Consider the following 16,053-nt stretch of genomic DNA (forward strand, 5'->3'; position numbering starts at 1 on the left):
CTTGTTCTTACATACTAATCAAAAATGTAAAAACCCTGCGATACTTTTGCAATATAATTCATTCTACAAAAAGTACACCTGACAAGTTTATCCTGCGTTTACAAAATTATTTCGAAACTAACATTATTTGCTACCAGAATGTTTATCTTGAATGATTAATTCAGTTTTTTAGAAAGAGGTTTCTTATTTTTTCAAAACATGTTACTGAATATAGCTGCAATCGCTGATAAGTTTTTTTTTTTTTTTTTTTTTTTTTTTTTTTTTTTTTTTAAAAAACAAAAAAGAACTATTGCCATATTTAGGTCACATATGAATGCTTGTTAGTTGCGGAGCACACTACAGGACTAGTTACAAAAATGACCAAAGGTCCAGCTTCATTCACAAAATTTATGGTCATTTTTAGCTCGACATTATATCGAATAGTGAGCTATTCATTCGCCCATGCGTCGGTCGCGTCGGTCGTCCGCCCGCGTCCGCGTCCCGATTTTTGGTTAAGGTTTTGTATGTAAGCTGGTATCTCAGTAACCACTTGTGGGAATGGATTGAAACTTCACACACTTATTCACTGTGACAAACTGACTTACATTGCACAGGTTCCATAACTCTATTTTGCTTTTTTACAAAATTATGCCCCTTTTTCGACTTAGAAATTTTTGGTTAAGGTTTTGTATGTAAGCTGGTAACTCAGTAACCACTTGTGGGAATGGATTGAAACTTCACACACTTATTCACTGTGATGAACTGATCTACATTGCACAGGTTCCATAACTCTATTTTGCTTTTTTACAAAATTATGCCCCTTTTTCGACTTAGAAATTTTTGGTTAAGGTTTTGTATGTAAGCTGCTATCTCAGTACTTACTAATGGGAATGGATTGAAACTTCACATACTTGTTCACTATCATGATCTGACATGCACTAAGCAAGTCCCATAACTCTACTCTCTTTTTTTTTCAAAATTATGCCCCTTTTTCGACTTAGCAGTTTTTGGTTAAATTTTTGTATGTAATCTGATATCTCAGTATCCACTAATTGGAATGGATTGAAACTTCACACACTTGTTCACTGTCATGATCTAACATGCACTGTGAAGGTCCCATAACTCTACTTGGCATTTTTACAAAATTATGCCCCTTTGACTTAGCAGTTTTTTGTTAAGTTTTTGTATGTAAGCTGGTATCTCAGTATCCACAAATTGGAAAGGATTGAAACTTCACACACTTGTTCACTGTCATGATATGACATGCAGTACAGAGGTTCAATACCTCTACTTTGCATTTTACAAAATTATGCCCCTTTTTCAACTTTTGTATTCATTCAATTGACAAGGCTGTTGAATAGTCGAGCGTTGCTGTCCTCCGACAGCTCTTGTTTTCATTGTGGTCGTACTGAAAATTATTTAAAAATTTGATTCATAACTGAAGGTTTCCTATACCAGTATGATAAAAAGTATTTTCATTAACGTCAGATATTTTCTTCGATAGTCAATAGATAGTAAAATATTCCGTGCAGTTTGATAAAACAATACGTTTTGATGAAAGAAAACATGTTCTTTACTCCGTTTAGAGACTTTCAGTCTTTATGCTATTTTGGGGGCAAAAAATGAACATTCTCCTTCATTCGTTTGACAATATTAGTTGTTTAGTGTTGTTGTTTTTTTGTGACTTTTTAAGAAATGTTTGTGGTTGCAAAACAAATCAAAATATATCATTTTTGCAATTTCGTTGAGTAATTTATTATAAGTATATTGAGCTAAGCATGTGAGCAGTTTCATAAATGTATTATTTGTAAAAAAAAAAAGACATTGCAAAGAATATAGATAGGTGGTTTAGCGGTGCTCTGTCATAGCAGTGGAAATCGTACTTGGTTTTCACGACGTTTAATGATTATTAAAGCAGTAGGTTATCAAATCAATCGATCTGATCCAATGAAAAGCTTTTAATAAATGCAGAAAAAAAAAGAATTTTATTACCACTCGTAGCAAGTGCTTGTAACGGTAGCGCTTCCACACCTGCTGCGTAATTGTTGTATTTGTTAGTAGAAATGTTGTAACCTATCAAAAGAGTATTTATTCAGTTCTTTTCATAACGTTCTTTGAACCTCTAAGAACACATAGCTAGGTCTTGTCTTATGACATTTTAATTATATTCTTGATAATTAACATGTAAATCAGATTTAGCTGTGATGTAAGCTATTGAGCCAAGCATAAACTCTTTTTAATAAGCGTTCAACTGTTTTAAGTTCATTTTATTAGATAATTTGAACAGTATCATAAAACACTAGAAGCATTATCGGTTGTCGATCATAATTACCTCCTCTGTAAAAGGTAATATAACACTTATTGCAAATGATTTATTGCTGTACAGTCTAAGGTTAACAAATACCATTTAAATTTATTACAGTTCATAGGCACCAACAAAATTAACAGATGCTGGCAATACAAAATGCCCTGCAAGTGAGAATTATTCTTTGAGGTAGATCTCACCGATAGCTTATCGACAACACAGTGTCTATATTGAATCTTCAATGCGAACCTTTTTTGAAGCAGGGCATGAATCAAATAGTGATTGAAATCGATTATGCTTTCTTTTGATATATTGCTGTCTGCTTACTTGTATCAGCAGCCAAAAACAACCCCCCCCCCCCCCCCAAAAAAAAAAAAAAAAACCTGAGACTTTTAAAGGTGTTGTTAACCCTTACCTTGCTAAATTTCTATAATGAACTTGTCTATCTTTCAATTTGGACAGTGCCATTAACTGTTAAATGGGTGCTTACCAAAAAATACTGACTAGTAGCGAACAGTGCAGATCTTAACCAAACTGCACTGATGATCTACACTGGTCGCAAAGGTTTTTGCAAGTTTGTTCCACTTTTACGTTTAAATATATAAATTACAAAAAGTTCATGTATTAATTTAGTAAGTAGTGTGGCTTAGATATACCACATGCGCTTGAAGCTCTATCAATAAATATTTACATTACCATATCTCACCCACCTAATATACTATCTCTTTAAGAGAACTAACTTTTATTGATTGAGCTTCAAACACCTGTGATATACATTGTAAATATTTTTTATATACTTAGCTGTTGATAAAAAAATGTACGCAAAATCTTGATTTGTCACTGCAATAAGTGCATATACTAGTATTTTATCCAGAAGAATCCTGTTTTTTTATTTCTTTAATTACATTTGAAAGTTAGATGATTTGCATAATATATCAAAATCTCACAATGTGTAATTGCTCTGTGAATGTGAAGAAAAGATGCGTTACCACACACTATTTCGTTTAGAAAAAAAGACCTGGCCTATAAAAGATTTACAGATATTACGAGCATATTCGAAAATATTGACAACTACTGTAAACATAGAATAACTTGTATGTATACACAGTATTGTCTACAAAATTTAAAATACTGCGCAATAATAAATTCATAAGCACACGCAGAGTGATGCCACTAAAAAGACTAAAACAAATTTTCGTGACAAATAGCTGTTAATTTGCTGTTAATTTGCTGTTAATTTAAGACATTTTACTGTTAATACAGCTCTATATACACAGTTTATATATTTAGCCAAACTGAATGTAAATAAATCAATATATCTTATTACAACATTTTTAAAGATAGTCTATGCCCATCAGTAGGTTTCCATTTCGAAGAAAAAGTACCAGTTCACCAGATAAAAAAGTACCAGTTCACCAGATAAAGGCTTTTATCTACACTACAAAACAGCTCCTGATTTATTTAAAAATTGATGTAAATCTGTTTTGGCGACTACGTGTTTCTGCTGTGTTCGGATGTCATTCTCTTTCATGTCCGGTCAATTTTTGTAAACAAACGAGTCCAAAATTAAGTATGTTTTTTGCCTATTAAAACGTGAAATAATCAAAGCCCTGAAAGTACTGATAGCCAGTGCTTATCGAATGATATTTCAACCCATACACCTGAAGGATCACCATTTCATTGTGCATAGACCGGTCATGATTTATACAATGTAGGTTCTCTAGACAATGCTACATGCCAAACTCTAAGCTCTGAGCATTGTGGTTCAAGACAAGAAAATTGTTAAAGATTTTCCCTATTCAACTCTATGTAAAACTAAGTTTGCAATAGGGTGTGGCCAATTTCAACTCTAACCCTAACCCTAAACCCTAAACCGAACCCTAGAGAGGAGCGAAATGTGAATATAAAGCTCATAATTATTCTGATATCCACTGCTGCTTGTTTTTGTTGTTTAAAACAGTAGTCCTCAATTGCTCACACAATACCAAGCTTATAAAAAATAAATATGGGACTACTTTTACACGTCGAGAATATTTGTGTGATGCGGTCACATAGAAATAGAAGGAAAACTCAGACAACGCGAGGTTGAAACTTGGTAGTTGATTTAGAGCTATAGCCAGTTGTTAAAACACATGCTATAAATGACGCGCAAATTACCCAATGTACAGTAATAATATGAAATAGGGCATTGCCTCAACCGGGAATCGATCCCACTTCAGCTCATCCCATATGATTTGAAAAGAACTGTCTAATGACAGCATCGATTCCGTATCATTTTAAAGGTAGATTCTGGAATAAAAAGAGCACTGCCCATATTTGTACTGATGTGCAAGACGTTGCGGTTCGGACAAGCTATGTGGACGCTTATTATGCACAAGGAAAAAGCGTATTCTTCCAAAAAAAAATCCGAAGTCAGACGCTCTGTGCACGTGCCGGAAGGACACATTTTCTCATCACATCTTCGCGACGAAAATCGGTAAGATCGATTCCCTATTAGTAGTAGTGAGAGTATTAAGTATTCATATTTTATATCACTCTTGTTTTATAGACAAAACCTCTGAAATATACAATAAAAAGGCAAACGTTATCTGTCGTTTCAACAAAATGTTATATCGTATATGCAGTTTGACTATCATCCCCGTCTTGGCTTGTCTTGGATTTTGAATAAGAAATTTTAATATATCCTATTTCATAGTTTTGAAAGAAGACAAAACATGCACTGTTTTCTTTTTGAATATATTTACCTATGGACAATTTCGATATCGGCTAAAATTGGTGAAATCTCAATACGGGTGTTTTCCTTTTGGCTTCAGATGGTTATCAGTTTCTGTTTTTATAAGATGAAGAAAGATATATACATATTTAGTAAATTGGTGCACTAAGCTATCATTTCACATTTTAAAAAAATGGAAAGTCGAATTTGAAGTTTAAAGGTACCATCTCCATGTGATTGCAGTATCTGCTTTACCAATAAAGGGAAGTAACACTGTGTTGAAGTTTGTTCTAGTAAGTGCTTGAGAAATTTTGATAAGAAATCTGTGACATGTATAAAAAGCTAGAATACAGCTTATAGTCACCTTGAAATTTGGAATGCAGTTGTTTTTTGGTTTTTCTTGTATACAGTTTCATAATAGAAAAACAAACTTGGACGATAAATATTGTGTTTTCAGCAACTGCAGTGAATATATAGAACATATGTTTCACTGCAGTGAAAAATAAATACAATGGAAATATTCAACATAATATTTTTTTATATTATGTTCTCTGTATTCATTGTACCTCATCAATATTTCTCGATATTTCATTAGACAGTATACATGTATAATAATATGCTTTCTATACAATTTGAATGATTGATACTAACGTTAGAAAAAAAAAAAAAAAAAAAAAAAACAACAACTAAATCCGTTTATGATAACTGTAAACCTGTTGTTGCCTATAGACGTCCGAAAAATTTACAAGACTATTTGATAAGTTCAGAGTTCAATAAGCAAAGTGATAAACTTTATCTCTCACAGAGATGTAATGGTAGCCGATGTTCGCATTGTACCAACATCGAAACAGGTTCAGAATTTACCAGTCAAATGACTGGTCAAGCATACAGTTTACATCATAACGTAAACTGTAAAAGTAACTGTGTAATTTATTTGATTACTTGCAAAAAATGTGACAAACAGTATGTGGGACAAACTAAGCAACCTGTATCAAAACGCATGAACAGTCACCGATTTGATATTAATAGTTTTACTGACCCTACTTTTTCCTCAATGGTTGCATCACATTTCAGTTTACGAGATCATTGCTTAAAGGACTTTTCTTTTATGCCTATTGATGTTGTAAGAAATGACATTGATCGTCTTTGCAAAGAAACAGTGTGGATACATAAACTGAAAACGCTCTGTCCAGATGGTTTAAATTCTAAAGTTTTATTTGATATTAATTGACCAATCAACTAATTGTATTGATATACATATATAGATATGTAATGCCGAGTATATCGTTGTTTTTTTTATATTTCTGTTTTTTATATACATAAGTATAGGAAATTTTGTATAAACACTATCCGACAATTTACTCGGTATGTTTGTTAAATCCGTTTAAAGGAACGTTATTTTTAATTTATTTAACATTGTAAATAATGTAGATCTAAACTTTGTATACATTTTACCGCCTTTTTACGCGACGTTGTTTAACGACGTCACGTCCGTTGTTTTTATTGTTATTCTTCCCTGAGGAAGGCTTAACGCCGAAACGTTGGAAGTTAATAATTATCTATGAACAAACGCTACACGTGTTGTTGTTGATTTTTCTTATTTGTTAATAACTTTCTACATACAACAACATGGCATCTGGAGATCCACGTGTACAACAGATAGAACAACTGGCGGAAAAGCAAATGAAGAGCGTTTTACACGCACGTTTTTTGGAAAACTGCAGGGCGGAGAATGTCATACCTAAAGGTCTACGCCTGAAGCTGAAAGTGAATGTGGGAAACGATAGATGTAGTGCCGAGCTTCAAGAAGCAATTAACAGCCTCTTGGTGAAGGTAAGCGGAGAAATTTGTGACAGGGTACGTGACTGTCAACAGCAGCGAGCTCAGGAGATTGGCAGGCAGATGGAAACTCTGAGAAGTGAGTTAAAAAATAAGATGAGCGATGATAAACTTTTTAACGTTGATGAAAAAATCCACCACCGGATAGAACAGAAAAAAGACGTTATCGTCAGTCAACATGAAAAGAAGCTGTCTCATTTGATTGACAATAGAAACAAAAATCGCACGTCTAATAACGATAAAGATGAGATTCGTGTTGAACCACAATCTAATAACACATCAAAACGGAGACGCAATGGAAAGAAGACCGAAACAAAATCAACCAAAACCAACAAAAATACTTTCGGCAGAAGAACTAGCAAGCAGATTTCGAAAGCTAATGATGAATCTACTCATCAAATGTCAAAAAACATGAAAACCCCGGGCCCACAGAAAACCTACGCAGAGGCCGTGAAAACCGGGGCAACACTGCAGGAGGACGTGAAGACCGGGACAACACTACAGGAGACAGTGCAGAACCTAGTGAAGGCAGTTACGAGTGTGGCAGCACTGCTGGAGGGAAGGGCCGACACGGCAGAAAACGACAAAGGCGCTTCATCCGGGCCCCGGACAAAAAATCCTGGAGAAAAACGAAACGGCGGTTACAGAAAATACGGAAAGGAAAGGAGACAGTATTAAACTTATCGAGTAAAAAACTTACAGACGATGACTACATACTTCTAGGTAAGGGGTTAAAATTTTGCCCGAAAACTAACTCGCATGATAAGCTTAAATTAGCAGAAAACATTTTTAAATTCAATCGCAGGCTTCGTCTAAAGGAATATTTTGCTTCAAAAATAATAAATGACAGCGAATGCGAGAGCGATGATAACAATGCAGATACAGATAATTATCATGGTCTTCCATTCTACAATAAATCTCAGTCATCTGTTACTCCTCCAGCTGGTCGCGATATGTACTTAGACTTTTATATAACAGCTGTTACTGAAGAAATATTACAGAATTGTAACAAGAAAAGACGATATAGTAATATTTCAAAAACTGAACTAGATTCGCTCAGAAAATTATCTCAAGATGAATCGATTGTTATCAAGAAAGCTGACAAATCTAATACAATTGTTATAATGAACACGGAGGATTACAAGAAAGAGATTCTGAGGCAACTTAGTGATGGTAAATATTATGAAAAACTTAAACAAGATCCTAAAGATAATGTTCTTAAGAATATATCTACATGTATTGAAAGTATAGAAGAGACAAATAGTAATGTAACTAAGGAATTTGACATGTTTCCAGAGTCTGTTAGAACTCCGGTATTTTACGTGCTGCCGAAAATACATAAGACTCCCGACAGCAATCTACCGCTAAATTATCCTGGTCGACCCATTGTGTCGGCATGCAGCTCGCCCACGGAGAACATTTCAAAATATCTTGATTATATACTCAAACCGCACATGATAAACTTACCGTCTTATATTAAAGACACAACTGACTTTATTGAAAAGATTAAAAGTTTCAAATTCAAAAGTAAGGCTACTTATTTAGTGACACTAGATGTTTCTTCTCTATACACAAACATACCGCACAGCGACGGAATAGACGCATGTAAATATTTTTTGGACGAGCATTGCCATGGAAGATTGAAAAGTGACGATGTCGCAAAACTCATTAAACTTGTTCTGCAAAATAATTATTTCAAATTTGATGAAGATTTTTATCTCCAAAAAATGGGTACTGCGATGGGCAGCTCAATGGCACCATCATACGCATCGTTATTTATGGGAAAATTTGAACAAGACTTCCTTAGAAATCGAGATCTACAACCGACACTTTGGCTGCGTTTCCTGGATGATATTTTTATGGTGTGGGATCATTCCTTGGAAGAACTAGAACTTTTCATCAGAGAGTTAAACAGTTTTCATCCTGACATAAAGTTTACGCATACTATTTCACAAGATTCGCTCTCGTTTCTAGATGTAAATATATCCATGGGAGAGAATTTATGTGTCGAAACTAACTTATATGTGAAAGAAACTAATAACCACCAGTACCTGGACTATACATCATGTCATCCCAAACAATGTAAGAACGGTATTCCGTATAGTCAAGCAAAACGCTATAGACGTATAATATCAGATGATGACAAGTTCAAACATTCATTATCACAGCTTCGTGAATTCTTCGTTGACAGAGGTTACCCACATGATGTGTTAGACCGTGCCTTCCAAAAAGTAGTCAATATATCTCAGCAAGAAGCTTTACAGACTCAAGTTGGGGACAAAAATAGTGTAATTCCTTTTACTATTGTGTATGATCCAGCGCTTCCACGTATTGGTAACACTATTAATAAATACTGGAGTATATTCAACCTATCAAAAAGCTTTACAACTAAATCCGTTTATGAGAACTGTAAACCTGTTGTTGCCTATAGACGTCCGAAAAATTTACAAGACTATTTGATAAGTTCAGAGTTCAATAAGCAAAGTGATAAACTTTATCTCTCACAGAGATGTAATGGTAGCCGATGTTCGCATTGTACCAACATCGAAACAGGTTCAGAATTTACCAGTCAAATGACTGGTCAAGCATACAGTTTACATCATAACGTAAACTGTAAAAGTAACTGTGTAATTTATTTGATTACTTGCAAAAAATGTGACAAACAGTATGTGGGACAAACTAAGCAACCTGTATCAAAACGCATGAACAGTCACCGATTTGATATTAATAGTTTTACTGACCCTACTTTTTCCTCAATGGTTGCATCACATTTCAATTTACGAGATCATTGCTTAAAGGACTTTTCTTTTATGCCTATTGATGTTGTAAGAAATGACATTGATCGTCTTTGCAAAGAAACAGTGTGGATACATAAACTGAAAACGCTCTGTCCAGATGGTTTAAATTCTAAAGTTTTATTTGATATTAATTGACCAATCAACTAATTGTATTGATATACATATATAGATATGTAATGCCGAGTACCGGTATATCGTTGTTTTTTCCTATTTCTGTTTTTTATATACATAAGTATAGGAAATTTTGTATAAACACTATTCGACAATTTACTCGGTATGTTTGTTAAATCCGTTTAAAGGAACGTTATTTTTAATTTATTTAACATTGTAAATAATGTAGATCTAAACTTTGTATACATTTTACCGCCTTTTTACGCGACGTTGTTTAACGACGTCACGTCCGTTGTTTTTATTGTTATTCTTCCCTGAGGAAGGCTTAACGCCGAAACGTTGGAAGTTAATAATTATCTATGAACAAACGCTACACGTGTTGTTGTTGATTTTTCTTATTCGATACTAACGTTAGCCAATAAAGGAATCAATGGCAGTCTTCATGGAAATACAATACTCCGCTTTTTGTCCCTTACTTGAAATTAAATTCTCAGGGAAAACACTATGATCGCATGTTTACCAATACACAAACTACTATAGCTAAGGGGTACAATGATATTTCTGTTTTCTTTAGTCAAGTACGTAATAAATAAATTTTAATAAATGCTCATGTTTTATTTCACACTCGTTATTAATTTATGACCTATACAATCAAACCAATGCGAAAGTTCGTTTCAGCAAAATGTTATATCGTATGCAGTTTGCCCAGCACCCCATCCGTCGCATGTGAAAGTACTGGACTGGTCATCATAGGCGTAACTGTAAGCGTAGGGGCATGCTCTTTTAAAGATCTTTGAGAAGTAAGATGGCGGACAAGTACTAGGCTTGTTATGTGCTCCGGTACAACAGTAATTGGCACTATTCCATTTCAGGCATGCGCTCTTGCAGGCAACAGTTCCACCCGTTCCATAGACACGTAACTCATCCGGACATATCTGGTTAACATCCGTACCACAACCAGCTCTCTTGCAGTAGTATTTTCGACTTGAATGATTATTATAGGTACCAGATCGTGGTTCCATGGACATTTGCAGATTGAAGCCATCAACAAGACTGATGTCGTAGAAGTCCTGATTTCTTCTGCTGCCTGCATCAAACGTTATCTCAGCAAGCGTAGCGGGAGCGACCCCGCCCGCTCCGTTGCATTGGATCCTTCCTCCACCGCAGTCCCCGGTCTCGCATCTACCATTGCCGCAGCGGGTTCTACCCCAAACACGGCCTGACCATTTGTTGGGAACGTGAGTTGTATGACTCTGTCCAGAAGGCAACTCGAATCCACCTGAAATTCAGAATAAAAAGTCTGACATAGTCACTGTCATACTGGAATAAAGGTAAGGCAATAAGAAGCAATCACTACCCATCTGTGCTGCTTTACCGGAGTATGACGGGAACGGCCGAGAATCTCCTTTTAAGTAGGTGGTTCATCACGACCTATTGACAATGCGGTGAATATTCAAAACTTCAAAAAGAAAAGTCTTATTTGAAACAATTTAATATCAAATAGAAATAACTACAGAATAATGTGTATGGACAATAGAAAACAGAAATATGTAGAATATGTAATAAATATTCAAAACTTCAAAACGAAAAGTCTAATTTGAAACAATTTAATATCATATAAAAAGTTACAGAAATATGTGTAGGTATACAGGTACACATGTTGTAATATCAGTCTGTCTGATAAGGCCTAAAAAGTGTTTGTTTCCGGTATCGTACAAGTGTTTTCATGAATAACTATTACACCCATCGATTCTCCAGCCCAATTTCAGAAAAATACTTAAGTAATTGCTTAGTTAAATCTGTTATTTCAAATGCTTGTTTTGCCCTTTAGACGACTTCTGTGTTGACTTTTTTCATCTATATCACAACTGTATATGACAATTTCATAGATCAAAACACAACAATTCTGAATTTTACAGAAAACGAAGTATAGAAATAAGAAATATACTTAAGCAAATACTGAAGTTCGTTATAACGTGCTTAAATAGAAATATCATATTTGTGTGACTGAAAGAAGTACTGCAGACAAATACTACGAACCATAGTATAATTTAGCTATAGATACATTGTTATAGAAAAATCAACATTAAATAACAATAACTTAAGCAATGCGCGATTTTAAATTAATTACTTATTTTTTGCGTGAATTTTGGACCTGGTGCTTCCTTTTTATTTTCAATTTGTAACGAATGAAAGTACTTTTAAATTTACAAAAAACTGACACGCTTCAAGAGGTGCATCTCCTTAATCTTACCTTGGTCGAGCTTATGGTTCCCAAGAAGTCCAACATATACTGTGTGTGAGCATCTGTTATGAATGTAGAACTTGTGAGCCACACACGCTCCTAGAATCAATATTAGCAAAACACAGCTACGGAACATCTTACGTAAATTAATATTGATAATAATTTTAAATAATTTCAATATAAGTTTAACTACAATTAATTTTTATGATATACTGCATGTTGTACCACTGAAAGTTACGGCATTTATATAGACAAATACAACCGGACAACCGGGACGGATCAAGATAAAAATAGCATTCGTCACTGTTGTTTTATACCAAAATCCGGCTTCTTGCGTGGCTAATTACGTTTTCCTAGTAAGCATAACAATTACTCGTAGGCGTTTCTTTAATAACAAATACATATTTCTTGAAAATCTGACTTATTCGCAATTTATCAACAATAACAAATAATGCGCTACGCAGAAGCGTTTTTTTATTACATGACTCCTTGTGTAAGTCGCTGGTCCATAGTGTGTGATACATGTATTGACCCGTCAATAGTTTAACATCTAAATTTTGTGCGCTAACAGTGGCATAGCTACCTGTACGCAAAATATGCAGCTGCGTACACTCGGTCCTAAAACATCGAAAACAGAAAAGGTCTTAAAATACAGTTTAAACAGGGATGGGGATACGGTTTCGTGTTCTTTGTCTTTTCAGTCAACATCTTAGAAATAAATTTTCTAAACTTTTTAGGTTTTTGATAGTTAAAATTTGCTCAAATCTGTTGTGGAAATGCTTCAAGTTTGCCCTACATACGTTCTAGAAAACAAAATTTTCCCGGATCCATCAAGATGACTTGCGTACACATCATCGGAGCCTTTACTTGAATTAAGTAGTATTTAAGAATCTTATTATTATGAAAATCTCCGGTACTCCTAAAGTGACATGTTACACACTTTTTTTCCACTTAGGTAATGTGAGACTTTTTTTTATTTCATTTAAACGAAATCATTTCGTTTAAACGAAATAACTATTTCGTTTAAACGAAATCATTTCGTTTAAACGAATTAGTTATTTCGTTTAAACGAAATAGTTATTTCGTTTAAACGAAATAGTTATTTCGTTTAAACGAAATGATTTCGTTTAAACGAAATAGTTATTTCGTTAAAACGAAATGATTTCGTTTAAACGAAATAAAAAAAAAAGTCTCACATTACCTAAGTGGAAAAAAAGTGCGTAACATGTCACTTTAGGGGCACCGTAAAATCCCTTAGAAAAGGCTTAAAAATATGAAAAACTTATAACCCAGGAAAAGGTTTTTTTCACATCGTATTTTTACCATTTTAGAACCTCTTGAAGACGATTCTCTACAGGTTGAGAATTTGCTATAAACAGTGGCTGTACATATGTTTTAGTCCTTTAGTCAATGTTTTGGCACTGATCTGCTTTTTTATAAAGCAATAACATCCTTCATTAGTAGGAGACATTGTCACGAAGGCATATTCTAAATGCTGTCTTCAAAAAATATCTGTAAAGTAGTATAGGTGCCACTTCGGCAGGCTTTCTAAATCGTTTTTTTTTTAGGTTTGCAGTGTTACTTTTCTGTAGACCTTGTACCGTTGACGTACAAGTTTTATCACAGTGTTGGCTACATCTGGTATGTTTTTAAATGTAAACAAATTATAACAAGGCCTGAATGAAAGAAAGACCACAGTGAGGTAGCAGAAATGCCAAAATTATTAACACAATGTTAGAATGTATAATCATTAAGATCTATAAACAAAATTGATAAACCATTGCTTGGAATATTCTTAAAGTTGACCGTGTTTCGCACTGTGTTGCAATTTTCAAACAACTTTTACCGTGTCGTTTTTATAAATTTTGTATAATTTATGGTATTTCCTCAAGCTCAAGTAGAGACAAATTTCAAAGTGATCGCCACTATCCAAAACGTTTGCAGAGAATTCAATATATCATTAATTTTGATAAAAGAAACATCAAACTATTGGTAACCAATTATAAAACACAAAATAAAGATATCAGTATCATTTTTTCTAGCGTGCCTCAAATAAACGGATTTAATGAGACAAACTTGAAAAATTAATGTCGAATGCTGCGGGTCTGTTTTGAATTTTGCTCACTTCGTTCAAAAAAAACGCTGGAGCAGAAGTAAAACCTACTACATTTCTTCCACAATATGTAATCTAAAGAGTGAAAGCAAAATAGAGAACTTCTACCGCATGTAACTCAGTACTTTTAAAGATGTCTAATTCTACCCCTTCTGTTTCAGCGGTAAATTCATTTTGAACAACAAGAAATAGCTTATCAAATGAAATTTTTCCACTTTTGTACAACACATCAATAATAAGTCTTGAAAGAAGTAAAAACTTACTAGAAAAAAGGAAAATAAGGGAAAAAAATTGGTGTCTGTGGGGCTTGAACCTACGCCCCCCTGCAAATAGCAGTCAAAGTAGGTTTATGGTAGGAATTGAATACTCTTCAAAAAGGAGGTACTCTATTATGGGTCTAACTCTTTAAAATAAAAGGTCTCGTTGGAAAGGACAAAGAAACAGATAAACGGGGACATCTTTGACTTGGCTCTTAGCAAAGGAAAAAAAGCCAGGCGAGTCTCAGGAGTATAATGATTTTCATGTAAATGATTGAATTCGGCCTCCTGTAAAACAAATTATAATAAGGCCTAAATGATAGAAAGGCCGTAAGAAGCAGTAGAAATGCCAGTATTTTTAATTAGCACAATGTTAGAATGTATAATCATTTAGATCTATAAAAAAAACATTGAATATAAATGCCTTTAACGTACACCAATCTCTTTTAATTGGATCAGGTAGCCGGGCCAAAATACGCTATGTTTAGTTTGACTCTGTTTTCGAGTGCAAACGTGCAATTTAAAATAAAAGGTCTCGTTAGAAAGGGCATAGGAACAGCTAAACGAGAACAGCTTTGATGCCTGCGACTTTCTTGTGAATGAATGAATTCGGCCTGCAGTAAAACAAATTATAATAAGGCCTGAATGAAAGATAGATCACAGAACGGCAGCAGGAATGCTAATGTTATTAACACAATGTTAGAATGTATAATCATTAAGATCTAATAAACCATCGAATATAAATGACCTTTATGTACAAAAATCCCTTTTATTTTGGAAAACGTACCCGGGCTCAAATGGGCAATGTTTAATTTGACACTGTTTACAAACGAGTAATTTAAAATAAAAGTAATTTGACATAGAGAAAGAACGAGTATTTTAAAATAAAAGGTCTCGTTGGAAAGGGCATAGGAAAGTTTCAACCAAATGCCATTAATATTTTTCAAGTTACACTTCGGATAACAGTGTGAAGGACGGACGGACAGACGGACGGAAGGACGGACAAAGCGTCAACTGTATGCTCGCCCTTCGGGGAGCATAAACAAGAGGACCATGATGGTCCTGAATCGCTCACCTGTCCCAACATGACCCAGTTTTGAACTGAGTATGACGTCGTTTTTATTATTTGACATAGTGACCTAGTTTTTGAGCTCATGTGACCCAGTTTTGAACCTGACCTAGATATCATCAAGATGAACATTCAGACCAACTTTCATACAGATCCCATGAAAAATATGGCCTCTAGAGAGGTCACAAGGTTTTTTCATTATTTGACCTACTGACCTAGTTATTGAAGGCACGTGACCCAGTTTCAAAGTTGACCTAGATATCATCAAGATGAACATTCTGACCAATTTTCATGAAGATCCATTCAAAAGTATGGCCTCTAAAGAGGTCACAAGGTTTTTCTATTTCAAGACCTAATGACCTAGTTTTTGACCGCAGCTGACCCAGTTTCAAAACTGACCTAGATATCATCAAGATGAACATTCAGACCAACTTTCATACAGATCCCATGAAAAATATGGCCTCTAGAGAGGTCACAATGTTTTTCTATTATTTGACCTACTGACCTAATTTTTGAAGGCACATAACCCAGTTTCGAATAGGACCTAGATATCATCAAGGTGAACATTCTGACCAATTTTCATGAAGATCTTATGAAAAATATGGCCTCTAGAGAGGTCACAAG

At 34.4% G+C, this 16,053-nt stretch overlaps 2 protein-coding genes across 2 annotated transcripts; one reads left to right on the forward strand and one right to left on the reverse strand.

Moving 5' to 3' along the window:
- The first annotated feature begins 7,960 nt into the window (after nucleotides 1-7,960).
- On the forward strand, nucleotides 7,961-10,331 carry LOC128552081 (uncharacterized). The gene is made up of 2 exons (XM_053533083.1): nucleotides 7,961-9,442; nucleotides 10,320-10,331. The coding sequence occupies exons 1-2, from the start codon at nucleotides 7,961-7,963 to the stop codon at nucleotides 10,329-10,331; spliced, it is 1,494 nt and encodes a 497-aa protein (XP_053389058.1).
- On the reverse strand, nucleotides 10,316-12,213 carry LOC128552079 (uncharacterized). The gene is made up of 2 exons (XM_053533081.1): nucleotides 12,000-12,213; nucleotides 10,316-11,024 (listed from the first exon to the last, which is right to left on the reverse strand). The coding sequence occupies exons 1-2, from the start codon at nucleotides 12,124-12,126 to the stop codon at nucleotides 10,420-10,422; spliced, it is 732 nt and encodes a 243-aa protein (XP_053389056.1). The 5' UTR covers nucleotides 12,127-12,213; the 3' UTR covers nucleotides 10,316-10,419.
- Nucleotides 12,214-16,053: the final 3,840 nt, after the last annotated feature.

This window comes from Mercenaria mercenaria, unplaced genomic scaffold, assembly GCF_021730395.1.
Source record: "Mercenaria mercenaria strain notata unplaced genomic scaffold, MADL_Memer_1 contig_2015, whole genome shotgun sequence".
Lineage (NCBI taxonomy): Eukaryota > Metazoa > Mollusca > Bivalvia > Venerida > Veneridae > Mercenaria > Mercenaria mercenaria.

Coding starts and splice junctions, on each gene's coding strand:
- LOC128552081 (XM_053533083.1), top strand. CDS start 7,961: ATGAACACGGAGGATTACAAGAAAGAGATTCTGAGGCAACTTAGTGAT.
- LOC128552079 (XM_053533081.1), bottom strand. CDS start 12,126: ATGTTCCGTAGCTGTGTTTTGCTAATATTGATTCTAGGAGCGTGTGTG. Junction 11,025..11,999: donor GAACCATAAGCTCGACCAAG/GTAAGATTAAGG, acceptor TCTGAATTTCAG/GTGGATTCGAGTTGCCTTCT.